This window comes from Poecilia latipinna, unplaced genomic scaffold (assembly GCF_001443285.1).
Source record: "Poecilia latipinna isolate Pla-1442-1.1 unplaced genomic scaffold, P_latipinna-1.0 Scaffold1499, whole genome shotgun sequence".
Lineage (NCBI taxonomy): Eukaryota > Metazoa > Chordata > Actinopteri > Cyprinodontiformes > Poeciliidae > Poecilia > Poecilia latipinna.
Window position 1 is genome coordinate 62,839 of NW_015114115.1, and position 14,561 is coordinate 77,399.

General features: G+C 40.3%; 2 protein-coding genes across 3 annotated transcripts in view; both read right to left on the minus strand.

Annotated features, from left to right (window-relative positions):
- Positions 1-764: 764 nt before the first annotated feature.
- Positions 765-2,667, minus strand: tmem60 (transmembrane protein 60). The gene is made up of 2 exons (XM_015057910.1): positions 2,270-2,667; positions 765-2,138 (listed from the first exon to the last, which is right to left on the minus strand). The coding sequence occupies exon 2, from the start codon at positions 2,018-2,020 to the stop codon at positions 1,616-1,618; it is 405 nt and encodes a 134-aa protein (XP_014913396.1). The 5' UTR covers positions 2,021-2,138; positions 2,270-2,667; the 3' UTR covers positions 765-1,615.
- Positions 2,668-3,301: 634 nt separating this feature from the next.
- Positions 3,302-14,561, minus strand: part of prr5a (proline rich 5a (renal)) — a 14,694-nt gene continuing 3,434 nt past the window's right edge. The window contains exons 2-11 of one of the 2 annotated variants that reach the window (XM_015057907.1): positions 11,987-12,120; positions 9,532-9,657; positions 9,372-9,452; positions 8,826-8,874; positions 8,637-8,694; positions 7,976-8,067; positions 7,706-7,846; positions 6,210-6,345; positions 5,844-6,122; positions 3,302-5,753 (exon numbers count right to left, since the gene is read on the minus strand). In XM_015057907.1, the coding sequence (XP_014913393.1) occupies positions 5,470-5,753; positions 5,844-6,122; positions 6,210-6,345; positions 7,706-7,846; positions 7,976-8,067; positions 8,637-8,694; positions 8,826-8,874; positions 9,372-9,452; positions 9,532-9,657; positions 11,987-12,120 (1,380 nt within the window). In that variant the 3' untranslated portion in view covers positions 3,302-5,469. Of the gene's footprint in view, positions 5,754-5,843; positions 6,123-6,209; positions 6,346-7,705; positions 7,847-7,975; positions 8,068-8,636; positions 8,695-8,825; positions 8,875-9,371; positions 9,453-9,531; positions 10,878-11,986; positions 12,121-14,561 lie in introns of those variants that run through there. The other variant, XM_015057906.1, reaches the window with a different exon arrangement.

Here is a 14,561-nt window from a genome sequence, read left to right on the forward strand (position 1 = left end):
GCTTCAGTTCTTACAGATTCAACACCAAAACTCTTGAACTTCTCCACCTGAGGGAGCTCTCCGCTCGGCCCCAGCTCACTCAGTTCATCTTCAGCCAAACGACTGAATCATTTTATACATCTGGATAAATATGCATAAAAGATTTACAGAAATGATTTTCTATTCAATTGAGTTCATTCCTTTACTCATCAGTCTGCCAGTTATTTTTTAAACAAATCATTAAATCCTGCCTTATATTTAAAATAAATGGCTCAAATAAACACATTCAATTAAGATGTGCATGTGTGCCTACTCGTTTGTGTCAATAATTTATTGAATTGTTCAATTTTAGATTCATGGCTTAGACTGCAAACATGAAGAATAATTTCTGTACTTAATTATTTTACAGTTTCAATCCTGAACTCCACCATGAAACAACAGAAATCTATCAGCTTTTCATGACTTAACATCTGATTGGTTATAACCAACTATGAGCTTCACCCGCTAACATAAATGAGTAAAAAGTAAAGTAAAAGTGAATTTATGACGTCTTGCAGCACACAGCGATGAAATAGTTCAAATTATATGCCTTGCACACATAAAAACAATTATAGAACTTTGTTTATATTTTCCATTTTAAAATAAACGATTAAGGTAATGATTTAGTTATATAGTTATTTATATTCAGACTTTATCCTGCACCGCAATCCTACCAATGTTTCACTTTGCAATAACAGTGACTTGAAAAAACTTCCATATTTTTTTTTCACTTTACAGCTACAAACTTCAATGTTTAAGGGTTTTAATGATAGACAAACATAAGGCACTTTTTTTCTTTTACAAATTATAAGAGTGTCATACATAAAGAAAGAAACGCACAAAAATCAGGAAGCAGTCAAGATATCAAGATGTCTCTGGAGTGGCTGCAGAGAGTCACAGCTCAGGTGGGAGAGTCAGAGACAAAGAAACCGGTCAGCGATATTGGGAATAAATATTTGGGGCTGAATATTTCAGTAAAGAGACATTCCCCCAAAACACCAGCAGCTATCAAAATGAAAAAAATGGCTAAAATGTTTACTCAAGTGCCCAAAAACAAACTCCACACTTTCAGTTATGTTTTATTCTTATTTTATTCTTAAATAAGATAATAAGAATCATATATTTTTTCCATATGTAAGTCTGTCCTTACCGTCTACAGCCAACATGTAAATAATATTTAATCCATCCAGTTAACTATTGACTTTTATCTCCTTGGAGAACAAAATAGCATAAAACCTCTGACAGTGCAGCAAAAATCAATAAATGATGTTCATGGAGGATCTTAAAACCAGCTTAAGTCTCTCTTTTTTTATTTTACTTTAAAATTGTTAAAAAGCGGCATTGTGAGTAAAATTTAAAAGAGGGCTGGATTTAATTCAACAATCCCAGACATGTTGAAATTGATGTGAAGTTGTCAGATGTAAAGCAAAGTGCCAATGTTTTCTCTTGTTATGGTGCAACCAAAAACAATCTCAGTCCCGTACAACTGAAGAGCAGCAGGTTTTAAAATAACAACTAAAACTGTGCATCCTCAGTTAAGAGGTGAATATATATAAAAATAACAATGTGTCCGTTTTGCAAGGGTTTCTTCCCTCGTTCAGTCCCTCCTGTAATGGAAAACACTGTATCCCAGTTCCAGCAGCGCTCCACCCAGCAGCACCCAAAGTGGGACACACACCACGCTGACCCAGATGTCCGTCAGCTTCTGCAGCCGGGAGCACAGAGTCAGACAGAAGGCCAGCTTGAGGAGCAGGGCAGACAGGTACCACAGCCTCCTCTTCACGCTCTTCTCCTCGTCCCTGGGGTCAAAGTCCGGCTTGCAGCGACCCGCCATTTCCACGATCTGCATGAGGATGAGGATGGTGTCAAAGATCCAGACGGGGAGGAAGATCAGGAACCAGTTCCACTGGATTTTGGAGTCCAGCTTGAGGGCAAGCATGATGAGGAAGACCAGGGCAAAGATCCAGGAGAGGAAGACTCGCTGAGCCAGGGACATCTTCATCTAGGAAGGCGGCGACTGGCCAGGCTCATCCACAGACTGAGGCTGGAAACGAGGCCGGAGAGCGCAGCGAAGGTGGCGGAGTGATCCCAGAGCAGGAAGACAGCTCTCTGTCTGGCAGCTGAAATAAAACACAAACGATAAATAAGAAATAACTAAAGTCCAGCAGCGGGTGTATATAAAGCTACTGTAACTCACTCAGTACTGAGCTATTCAATGCTACTAAAACAATGTGATAAGAAGAGCTCTTACCGAGTTTACCGGGACTATTTCCTTATAAATACAGTTTAAAAGACCAACTAGTTAGCAAGAAAACACTTATATTTAGCCGTTTAACAGCAAACCAACCACGTAGTTGACGTTAGCTTTAAGCTAAAAATACATTTCCGGTTTGTGTTTTTAACAACGTGATGCGTTTCCTGTACTCCTTTCAAATTAAAGGTTTTCGATTTTTTTTTTTTTTTTTTTTTTTGTTACAATTACTTTATCAGTTTCTATCAGACTACACCGAAAACACTAGCAAGATTTTATGGTAAATGACGATGAACTATTAAAGAAAGAAATGGGAACCCATGACATCTGAAATCATGTGTTTGCATACCGCAGATTTCACAGTTTGGAAAGTAAATCAGACTAAACTCTTCCGGTTTTAGGACAGGTAGGTTTAACAAAATGTGCTCTACTTGTCAAATTCCAGAATAACTAAAAAGAGAATTTGTAACTTTGAACTTCAGTTTGCACAGACAAACATTAGTGTTTGATGATATTATAGCTTTGTTAGCTAATGAAAACTACAAACTACTGTTTCATTTTGTGACATTATAAGGAAATCAAATGAAATCAGAAAAATATATGAGAATGATTGATTCTTCTTTGGGTCCAATTTCCAGATGCCTGAAAATGGTGTGTTTCTCTGTTCAAATTATCATAAACAAATATGGAAATGTTCAACCAACATATTATTCAGGAAGGAGATATGTCTATCTGTGAAAAAATGTCTGCATCAACGCCATAAGAGAACACCAAACCCTGGTGATGATGTTGGCTGAAATTACCTATCAGATTAAACTAAAATTGAAGGATTTTAGTGTGATGAACATCTTTAGCAGAAGAATGTTTAAAACCTCTGTGACCCTTAAGATCCAACTTGGTAGATAAATAACTAAATAAAATCAAGAATACATTGTTTACTTTGAAAGGGACAGGAGAAGAAGATTTGAGTAATACCCTATTCATTCATACATCAATAATCAATTCAATTTAAAATAGTATATATGTTGTTGGTTTTTTTTTTTTAGATATTACTGAAATTTATTTATTTTTATGGGGCCAGTATAACAAATTTATACAAAGTACAATTCTGGAGACATCATAGATTGTCCAAAAAGTAAAGTACAAAATGCTTTGAGGTAAAACATCATTGAAAAAAGATTATTTTAAAAAGTTCTTATTTAAAAAAAAAATCTAATCCTTTAAGGACAAATGTTCACTGTACAAGATCTATCCTTTCTAAAAAAAAAGAAAAAAAAAACAACATACTTTTATTTACATGTTAGTGGTGGTGCAAAATACAGTGTGAGACAACATTCAGTTGAAAATGTTTCCATCTTTGTCGAATGTAAACAAACATTGTCGTATTCCCTTGAACCACGATGCCCATGCAGAAAAAGCAAATGCAGTCACAAAATAATTTTGCATTAAGTGCTCTGAGCGCCGCTGAAAAGCGAGAAAACCTCTTGACCCCCAAGCAGCACACGAAGGCGCAAAAACAGGAAATATAAAGAGTCTTCATCAAAGTACACAAATACAAAACAACCTGTAACAAAAAATAATGTGTAGTTTTTTTTTAAGGTACATATTCTCCAGGGAAGCAAGAGAACAACTAAAGGAAATAACTGAATTAAAGGAAATGGATGAATAGAAATATTTATTTTTCCCACCATAAAACAACCAAGAAAAGAAAAAAAAAAAAAGAAATCAACAGTGTCAGTTTGTCTCATAATACTTTACCTTCCAAACCTGATCCACTTAGGATACTCTGTGTCTCACTGATATGTAGTTACATTTATAAATTAAATTTTAAAAGACATTCTAATATATTTTTAGTTGTAAACGACATGCACTACCTTATCATTGGCAGGGGAATCATTTTTTTAATGCTCTGTATCCTCACAGACTATAAGAAGTAAGATTTTTAGTGCAAATGGAGCTTTTGACACTCAGACGAATTCAGATTATCTCAGTAATTAAGAACATCACAGAAAATCTCAGTTTTTCAGCTTCAAAATGAAACTCATAAGTGTAATTTCATTCATTACGGTCTACAACCAACAAAACCTCACAATTTAGTTTCTCTGAAAATGCGAACATTACATAAGCCAATGAAGAAAAAAAAAAAAAGACGTTTATGTTAAGGTCATCCTATAAGTGACACAATCCAGGCGAAGATTTCTGACGCCAGCAGATTGTAGCTGACACTTTCCACAAGAAGGGTGAGCACAAGATGCAGACTGCTGCATGCAAACATGGAAAGTTACATGGAAGGAAAAATGGCGTGGAATAAAAGGATCCATATGCAACAGTAACTGCCACAACCTTGAGATGATTGTGAAGCAAAGTACATTCAAAGGGCTGCAGAGGGAGTCGGTGTTTCAGGAGAATAACTACTGTGATACTTGGTCTAAGCTCCTTTTGAGACGTCTGTTTTAAGGAAATGTTATGATCTACATAATCACGAGGAAGACAACTGATTGGACAACTGAAGCTGTTTCTACCACACTTTTCCTTCCACTCAACTTTCCACTAGTATCATTGCATGCAGCAATAAGGGAACTTTCACCTTCTGTAAAATAAGCATGTGTGGCTTATTCTCTCTCATTGTGGAAAGTGTCAATAACTAATAATTTCAGTTATCTTGAACAGTATTATTTTCTGAGAAACTGTGTTTTGGGTTTTCGTTATTTGTAAGCTATAATCATTTGATTAACAGAAATAAATGTTTGAAGGGCTGTGTGTGTGTGTAATGAGTCTATCCAATATATAAGTTTCACTTTTTAAGACGAATTCCTGGAATAAAGTAACATTTCAATAACATTTTAAGTTATTTAGATGCTCTTTTGCGTTTGTTGATTGCATCATCTTATCAGGACTTGGGACTTTAAAAAAAAAAAAAAACAGTAAAAAGGTTTCATCATTTAGGATCAACACATCTTCAGCCATCAGTACCACTTCATGTCATCTTGGACATGCATGCTGATTTTTTTTTTCCGTCGCTGCTGAAAGGTTTCATAAAGGAATTTAAATAATATCCACACTGGAAGAAGGTTGTCATTGAAAGCATAAAAGTAAAATGGAAGATGTACCCTTTTGCTGAAATGTATTAATTTTGTGTCCCATTTTCTACCTAAATAATCCCGCACACCCTCGCTGTGGGTCCCTGAAGGGGACCACAGCTACACAGTGCTCTGCCTGCTCTCGCGGCTAAGGCTCTTTCCACCCGAAGAGTGAGAAGGGAACTCAATGAATATCCCATCCGAGTCTGAGCCGGCAGACCCCGGAACTTGTCCGATTATGGTTTCAGGGCTGGACGATTCACTGGGCGGAGAGGAGGACGCCCCCTTGCTGAGGTCGGTCACTGTGGTGGTGGCCTCCGTGCCGTGGAGCGCGCCTGAGGAATGAAGGATGGAAGGAGAGGACAGGGCCAGGTCCATGGCACCGGCGCCTGCTTGTATAATCCCTGGGGAATGAAACAGCACGGTTGTGTCGTTACGAGTTCTGGTGTTGTTTGGTAAAATGGTGGGTGAAACCAGTTAGAAATCAGTCCTACCATTAAACTGAGAGCCCACGCAGAGTCTGTTGGAGGAGGGACCGGACAGCTCAGACCCTGGAGCCAGGTTGGCGTAGGTCAGCCCCTGTTCCTCCAGGCATGATATAATCTCACAAGCCGAGTGGCGGCGGATCCCTCCGCTGCCGGCCGAGCTGGGATCCGGGTCGTACTCCGCCACGGGGGTCAGCAGCAGGGGGATGTTGTAGCTCTTAGATCGTACCACGGGGTTTTTGGACGGCTGGTCTGCAGACTTGGGCCAGCCCCACGGGACGCGCTTGTCTGTAACACGAGACGAGAGCAGGGGAGGGCTTCATTTAAAGACCTTTCAAAATACAGCACACAGTTACTGCTTTGCTTCTGGCTCACCAAAAACGCAGCAGTGATCGTCGTCCTCCTCTCCAGAGTAAAGGCCGTGGGTGCCCAGGTAAGGCGAGACCACCTTCTGTACCAGAGACTCCAGTCTTAGATAATCCTCATTAACGCCGCGCGACTCGTGGACCCCCTGAAACACACAGAAGTACAAAAACCTGACCGGTTGGGTCAAAGGCAGAGGTGGGCAGAGAACCCGAAACCTGTGCTCAAGTAAGAGCAGCACTACCTCAACATATTTCTACTCATTTCTACAGCCGTCCAAGAAATAACTCGAGTAAAAAAGTAATGTGGTAAAACGTGTAAAATATTGAAAAATTACATCACCAGATGGACAGAAATATAAAGTTACGTGGAAATGTTTGTATTTTAAAGATTAAAATGAAAAGATTTTTTATTTGTATTAAAAAGAAAAAGTTTTTACAAATTAATTTCTTTTAATGTAAAACTTATGAAACTTTAACAAAAACTGCAGGTGTGTGTCTGGTTTTTAATTAAAATGTTTGTTTTCACAGTAGGCTGAGAATCCAGAATTGTTTTTAAGAGAAGTGATACTTCATAATAAAGTTATTCAAGTAAAAGTAAAGAGTGCAGCGTAGTAAAAATACTCCTAAAAGCGTTTTTTTTTTCTTTTTTTCAAAATACTACTCAAGTAAATGTAACTAGTTACTACCCAACTCTTATCAGTGGTTCAACAATTTCAGAGTTAAAATGATTTTGGTGATTATAATTTTGCATTGTCATATGATTAAATTCAATTGTTAGCAAGAACTGGCTGCAAAAATTTTAATGAACTCTAAATTTTCTCTTTTTACACTCAAATACATAGAAATAACCTCCACTAATATTTGGAGAAGCTTTGAGAAGCCCTACACTTTTAAAAAATAAAATAAAATTTGTTTTTTGAATGGATAAAACAGATTAAGATAATGGTTACCAGAATGGTGTCAACCTCAACTCTATAAATAACAGACTGTTCTTAAAGGTCAGAAATAGGAAACTCTGCCTGTCTTGTTGAGTATCCAAACATGAATCCAAAATTAAGCCAAGACTATCATTACTCCTCTGCGACTCGCTAAGATATTAATGAGGGTAAATATTAACCCAAACATGATTAAAACCCAACATCAACATTGATAAGTAACGGTTAACCTACAGAAAGACGTGCAGAGTTGTGCAGAGGAACGAAGAATGAAGGATTTGCAGGTTTTACAAATAAAAGTCTGAAAAGTGTGGCATGCCTTTATATTCTGCAATAACACCGAATAAAATCCAGCGCTCATTATAGTCTCAGCATAACTGTGAAGAGCATGAACACGTCTTAAGTCATGAGCGTAACGTCTGAGATATCTTCCTGCAGAAGGATGCGAACTCCAAAACCAAAACAAGAAACGTCACTGAAGCTGCAAATAAAGGAACGACGCACTGCTTCTGTTCAAAACAAAAACAGCTGAACAAATGAGAGCGGAAGTGGGAGATGACGTTCTGCTCACTTGCAGTATGAGCAACATCTGCGTGACGGAGGGGGGCACGCGGGCGCGCGGCCGAGACAACGCGTCCTCCAGCTTCACGCTCAGGACGATGGTGTTCCTGAAGTGGAGCAGGGCCAGCTGTCTGACAGAGGGCTCCTTACCCTGCAAGAAACACAGGAAACCGCAATGAGCACCACCCAGGAAAGAGATTCAACAGAAGAGATGTGGACTAAAAAAGAAAAAAAACAAAAAAAGAAAACACAAGCAGCTTGTTAAGGAGTTTGTGCGCACCTGGACTGGGTGAAAGATGGCCTGCAGCATGGAGAGAACGTCACAGAAGAAGAAGTCCCAGGTCTCCGCCAGCGAGTCGAGTAACTTCTGGCCTGCATGAATCGGAGACAAAGTCACAAAAACAATGCCTCGTAGGATTCACTTCTGTTTACATTCACCGTGTTTTGTCACATTCCTACAACAAACTGCAATGTGTTTTATTCAGAGCTTATGCGACAGGCCATTACCAAACAGCGAACGGAGACGAAGGGGAAGATTACACGCGTTAAGAACAATCCGAAAAGTTTAGGAAGGATTTTGTGTTCGGCGTTTGCTGCAATTACGGCTGCAAGTCTTTTGGGTTATGTCTCTACCAGCATGAAGAGGTGAACATTTTTATGCATTCATCAAAGCAAAACTGCTCAAGCTCTTATGCCTCGATCTGGTAGCTTCAGCTGCATCTTCAGGGTGATTTTCTGCCTGCAAGTCAAACCTAAACCCCATTCGCAACTAATTTTCAGCCTCTAAATGGGTTTCCTCAAGTATAACCTTGCACTAGATATATCCATCTTCCCACCAACTTCAGCAGATTGCTGTATTTTCAGGGTGATGTGAAGGTTTTGTTTTTTCAGATGTTGGCTAAATGAGTTAAAGCGTGCGCCAGACGTTAACCCAGACCTACCTTCATAGTATCTTATCTTGTCCCGAAGAATGACCATGCCTTTCGTCAGAAGCTGATTCTGTGGAAAGTCGACAACAGTTATGGTCGTGATATAAGAGTATAATTTATCGTCATTAATGTTCTTGTCTGATAAAACAGTGAGGTTCAGGTCAGTAATGAATTTAAAAAGAGGAGCTAAACGTGCGTTACCTGGAGGTACTCTGAGAAGAAAGAGCCCAGCTCAGTTTTCAACAAATGCCTGAAAAAGACAGCAAGCGTTTATCTTCAAAACTCTGAATGATAAAATGCACTGGATGAATTTGTAATAAAATATTGAACCATGTTTGGTAAAGCAACCGTCTTTGTTTCCCGGTGAAAACAAAGACAGCGTGAAAACAGTCTGTTTTCCTGAAGAACATTATGCTCTTAGCCTCCTGTGGTCAGAAAAGATGAATCCACGTCTTTGTGGCTTTTTCCGGAAATATTTTCAGTCGGCTAACGTGGAGGCAGAGAGAAGTGATGGGTCTGGCTCGGAGAGATAATGAGATATCTGGCCTGACCACATGACTCCACAGCCCCACATACACATCATACACAAACAAGGTCATTGAGAAGAAAACAGTCAGTCAGCAGCAAAGCGCTGGACAGACAGTAATTACACGGATTACAGCACAAAATTAGATCAAGAGTCTAAAATAAAGCAGCTGGAGCTTCACAGCTGGGGAATCCGCGTCTTGGGTTGATTTCTGAACCTACCGGACGCCTTCATTCAGGGTGTAGAGTTCATTATCGGCCAGGCCCTTCTTCTGGAAGACTGCTATGACAGCGTTGTGGATGCTGCAACACAAGCAGAAACCGCACTTTACTGCTGGTCTGAGTCCGGCGTGTTTTCTGCCTCCGCTCGGATCTGGTTTACCTGTTCCAGGTGGCGTTGGCTCCGGCCCTCTTCTGCTTCTCACCTCTGTCCTCCGGTGAACTTTTCTCACTCTTACCGAGCTCACTGAGGCTTGGCGAGCTCATCAACTTCAGCCGGTGCAGAGTCCTCATGAGGAAAACATTAAAGGTGGACAGGGGACAGACAAGAAAGAAGGTCAGACAATGAGCCGACATACGCAGAGGAAACACGAGGAGACGGCTCCGGGGCAGAGGAGAACTCAAACGGCGGAGGAAAAAAAGGAAAACAAAGAGCAGCCGGTGACAGAGGAGGAGGAGGAGGAGAGAAGTAGGACAGAGTGGTGCATGGTGAGACTGGGGCAACAAGCAAAGAGCAGGATGGGTGGAGCCCAGCTGGGAGGTGAAGCACGGTGTCGCTGCGCCGCCGGATCTCTCAGAAGAGCAGGAAAACAATAGCACACGCACCGCTGGGGGCATTCTCTGCCTCCTTCAACCGCCTCGCAGTCGGCACAATACGGCCATTGATGCAAACAAATATTTATGCAGGGCACAGATGCCAGAGGAACTGCAGGGTAAGCAGGCCTAAAGCAGTTGCTGCGACTGCACTGAGAAGAGGAGAAGGAAGTCATATGGCTTATTGACAACGGCGGAAAAAGCGACAGGAAGCAGCGACACGGTGCGAGACAATGAAGAAGGTTTTCCTGCTTCACCACAGCTGGACGCGGAAAACGAACAAATGAAAAACAGACCTCTGCTGCAAAACAACGCCGCTAAAATATTCTCAGTCATTTATTTATGAAACTTAGTTTTTAGCTTGAGACTTTATTCCACATTAATAGTGTTTTTATATGTGGACTGATGAGACAAAAGTGTGAAGTCCTGATGAACTAACACCACGAGAGAAAAATCACATCAGTCTCCCTGCACCGCAAACAGCCTGTAAGTGTGACACAATCACTTATTTTGTTTAGAGAACATTTAGTTTTTCACACAATGAATTAAATTATTATTACAGAACTGCTCTTTGCACTTATGATCTGGTGACTTTTAGTGTTGTAAATATTGCAACAACTGAAGAATTTGCTGAGAGAGCAAGTTTTTTTTTTTTTTACTGCAGTGAATATAAAAAGAGTTTACCTGTAATTTATTCGCAGTATTAATACAGCTGTACTCTACACTGTAAAAAAAGACCAAACCTTAACAAGTATTTTTGGTCTAGTTTCTAGTGCAAATATCTTAGTGCACTTGAAATAAGATAACAACTAACTTTTAAATAACCTTTTGGGAAGATATAGGAGCTTGTTTAAGTCCATAATTTCTTAATATTAATAAAACAATACAAGTTCCACTGGCAGATTATTTCACTTATAGCAAGAGAATATTCCAATATCATAAATAAAATAATGCCAGTGGAAGTAGCACTTCATCTTAAATCAGTATTAAGAAATTAATGACTTAAAACAAGCTCCTATATCTTGTTGAAAAGTTAGTTGTAAGTTATAAACTAGATTAAAAACAACTTGGTAACATTTTGTCTCCTTGTAGCTTAAAGACGACAGAGATTTGTTAGGAAATCATGCTGTGTGGATGTGGACCGTAAGGAGAAGCTGCAAAAGCCTCGAGTTTAGGTCCCGACTTCTAGAACATGAAATGTTTACGTTAATTTATCAACACTTCCTGGTTCATAGTTTAGTGTTTTAGAATTTCTCATAGATTTTGATTCAGCGCAGTAAAACAGCCTGTTTAAAAATGACAGCAGAGTGGTCAAGACCTCACAGAAAACCGAACCAGAGAGTCTACTAGAATGAGCGCTGCCACAAATCTCTCTGAGGGTTGAAGAGCTGAAACTTTATCCGCTGGGCTGAGTCACTGCTCTTCCTCTCTATATGGGACATCCCCTTTAGGAGACATGGTCCTCCAAATCCTCATTTATTTCAGGAACCTGGATGTAGCCTAATTGTAATTTTTAGGACCTACTTTGGTGCAGTCATAAAAAATAAAAAAAAAGTGTCCTCAATTGAAAATTAAACTTTAAAACATAGAGGGAGAAAGAGAGAGAGAGAGAAAAAAAAAGCTATGCATATTTTCAAAAGAGATGGGTGATGAAAACAAGCTCTCTGAAAAATAAGACACGATGAGTTTAAACCCACGCAGTCCAGAAACTCTGAGTGCTGACAGCACAGCAGTAAACAACAGATCCCCTTTCACGCCCACGCAGGCACGCAAACACAAACAGCATGAAAAGCAGGGCCACAAACTGATGAGATGAACAAAAGGAAAGAACCGAGTCAATCAAGCATCCCCAGCATGAGATCATTATCACCAGACCAGCATGTGTTGCAGAGAAAGCTCAGCTGGGTAAAGGAAATCATCTGGGACCAGAAACAGGCTTAATGCTAATTAATATTTCATGCGTTTCTTCCCCAGGATACCCGCATGGTGTTAAATGTTAATACCGGGCAGGAGCTGAGCCTCACCTCCTGAACGGATGCTCGGTGCTGCTGCCGTCCATGTCCGGGCTCGGGGGAGGGGCCGAGAAGGTGCTGAAGTTGAGGGAAAGGGGTCTGGGGGAGGAGCGGGAGGCGTGCCGCCGCCGGAGTCCGTCAAGCATCTGAGGAGGAGGAGGAGGAGAAGGAGGAGGGGAAATGAAGGCAAAACAGTCGTTACGGTTACAGGAGAGATGTTTGAAAAAACAAGCAAGGTGGTTTAAAGTGAACCAAACCGCTGCTTCACAGTGGGGGTCCCTTCCAGGCTTCCCTGTTCAGACACTACAAATATTACGAATATGAAACCAAGAGAGGAGAGGTCAAACTTGACTGATTCACCAACATAATATTTATTTTCCCAATTAGCAGTTTAATACTTTTGTGGTTTGGTTGCTTTGGCTGCAGTGGGACATTTTTTTTTAATTATTTTTTAACAAACTGAGGAACAGTTTGTTAAAAAAATCAACCATCAAGGAGGTTTTCCCATGATTCACTGACACAGAACCTTTAAGTTTATTATGCCCTTCACAGCGAGACACTCACCACCCGATACTGGGAAAATAAGTATCAAACATTTCATCCTTTCCATGCACTCTCATATTCAGGTTATTCCGTGGATTTTCCTTGAAATTCTTGCCTTTCTGAAAAATTCACACTCGTTTAATCTTCAGATTCTTATTGAGTATTTTCCTTCAGTTACACAAAGCCTGTCAGCACCAGGCCTGTCACAATAACAAATTTTGCTGGACGATAAATTGTCCCAGAAGATATTGCGATAAACAATAATATTGTTGTTTTAAGACAATTTTCAGGTAATATAATGGTAATGGCATGATAATGCAAGAACGTATTCTGGAAAACCTGTCAACTTTAAAGTCTAATGAACATTCAACACTGGAATTGGAAGACATTTTAAATATCCAAAACAAATGAACAAAAAAAAAATAGAAACAACAAATAAAATTAATCATGAAGTCTCTGCAAACAAAAGTTTTCTGAAACAAATGTGTTTCAGAAAACATGTTTGTTTCTGAAACATGTTTTCTGAATTTCTAGAAACTAGAAATTTCTAGAAAAATTTCTAGTTTCTCTAGAATTTGCCCTGATGAGTGACTGTGTGTGTTAGTGTGTATGTGTGACCTTTTGTTGTGTTTTGATGGACTGGGTCTTGTTCAGGGTTTACCTCGCCTCTCGCCAAATGGCTGTTGAACAAATTCACCATCTGGAATGGATTGATGGATGGACGTTTTGACTTCTTTGTATGTGTTACACCTGCAGTTATTACTGAAACCTGATGTGAAATTCGCAAAAATAACCCCAACCACCAGTCCTACTCCTGGACAGGCTGCTAGTCCATCAGCAGAGCAACACAGAGACACACAGGGAGAATACGCCATGTCAACAAAACATTGCTACCAATTCAGCATCTATTTTCCACACAATCGTACGGCAGAAACCGTGGCACCTAGTTTCTTTGAAACCGTTCTGGATCTCCTGCTGCCTGATCAAAAACCTCTCTCATGGAGCTGACACCACTCAAAGAAAGAAGCAACAACTACATAAATCAAACACATTAGTCAAAAGGGAAGAACAAAAACAAGCCACACAATGACACTTTTTTTTTAATTTACAGAAGTTGTTCTTTCAGTGTCTTCTCGGTCAGTTAAAAGTCATTCAGAAATAGCAGACGAGTGTTTGGCAATCACCCTGCAGCCTTCCTGGAATCACTCATTACATCAGCGGAAAAAAAGGGAACCAGCATGTGTGTACATGCATCGGTGAGTAAGTGAGTGAATGGTTCCTGTAAAGGCTTTGTGGCCTTACAGTTACAGTGTATTTGGGTGTCTCCCTGCATAGAAACACAAAACTGAAGCTCAACAGCAAAAGCACCATCCGGTGGTCAGAGGGGGGAACAACAGTCTGGCATGTCTCTTTACAAAACAAAGATTTTACAGAAGAATGTTAAATAGTGGTGGGGAATGTTGACTGGTGTGTTTTAAGAAGATATGATCAATTACTATCGGATTAAATCAGATCAGAGAGAGGAAAACAGAAAGCGTCTAGCAGAAATGCCAAGCCACGCCAGTCTGGGCATTTCTGCTTTTGTTCTCCCCACCTCCTTGTCTGCTGCGACTACACTCTCACATCCGATCGATGCTGCTTTTTAATTTCTAATCGACCACCCGTTTCTTTTCCGACCAATTGATTTGCAACTGAGCGGCCTTTCCCCCGACATTAGATGGCCAATCGATCGGCGCAGACACGCCATCAACAGTCCACGTTTATCCTGCAGGGGAGGACCGCGCAGCAGCGAGCTGTGCGTACGTGGAGCTTTCTAATTCACCACTACCTGTATGGATAAAACACCGGGGTAAACACACCCGCACGGATGAAAACACGCAGATGAGCAAGTAAAAAAAAAAACAAAACAAAAACAAAAACACACACAGTATCACTGTTAGGAACAAAGTTGGTGTGTGTGTGTGTGTGTGTGTGTGTGTGTGTGTGTGTGTGTGTGTGTGTGTGTGTGTGTGTGTGTGTGTGAGAAACGCCCCCCCCCCCCCCC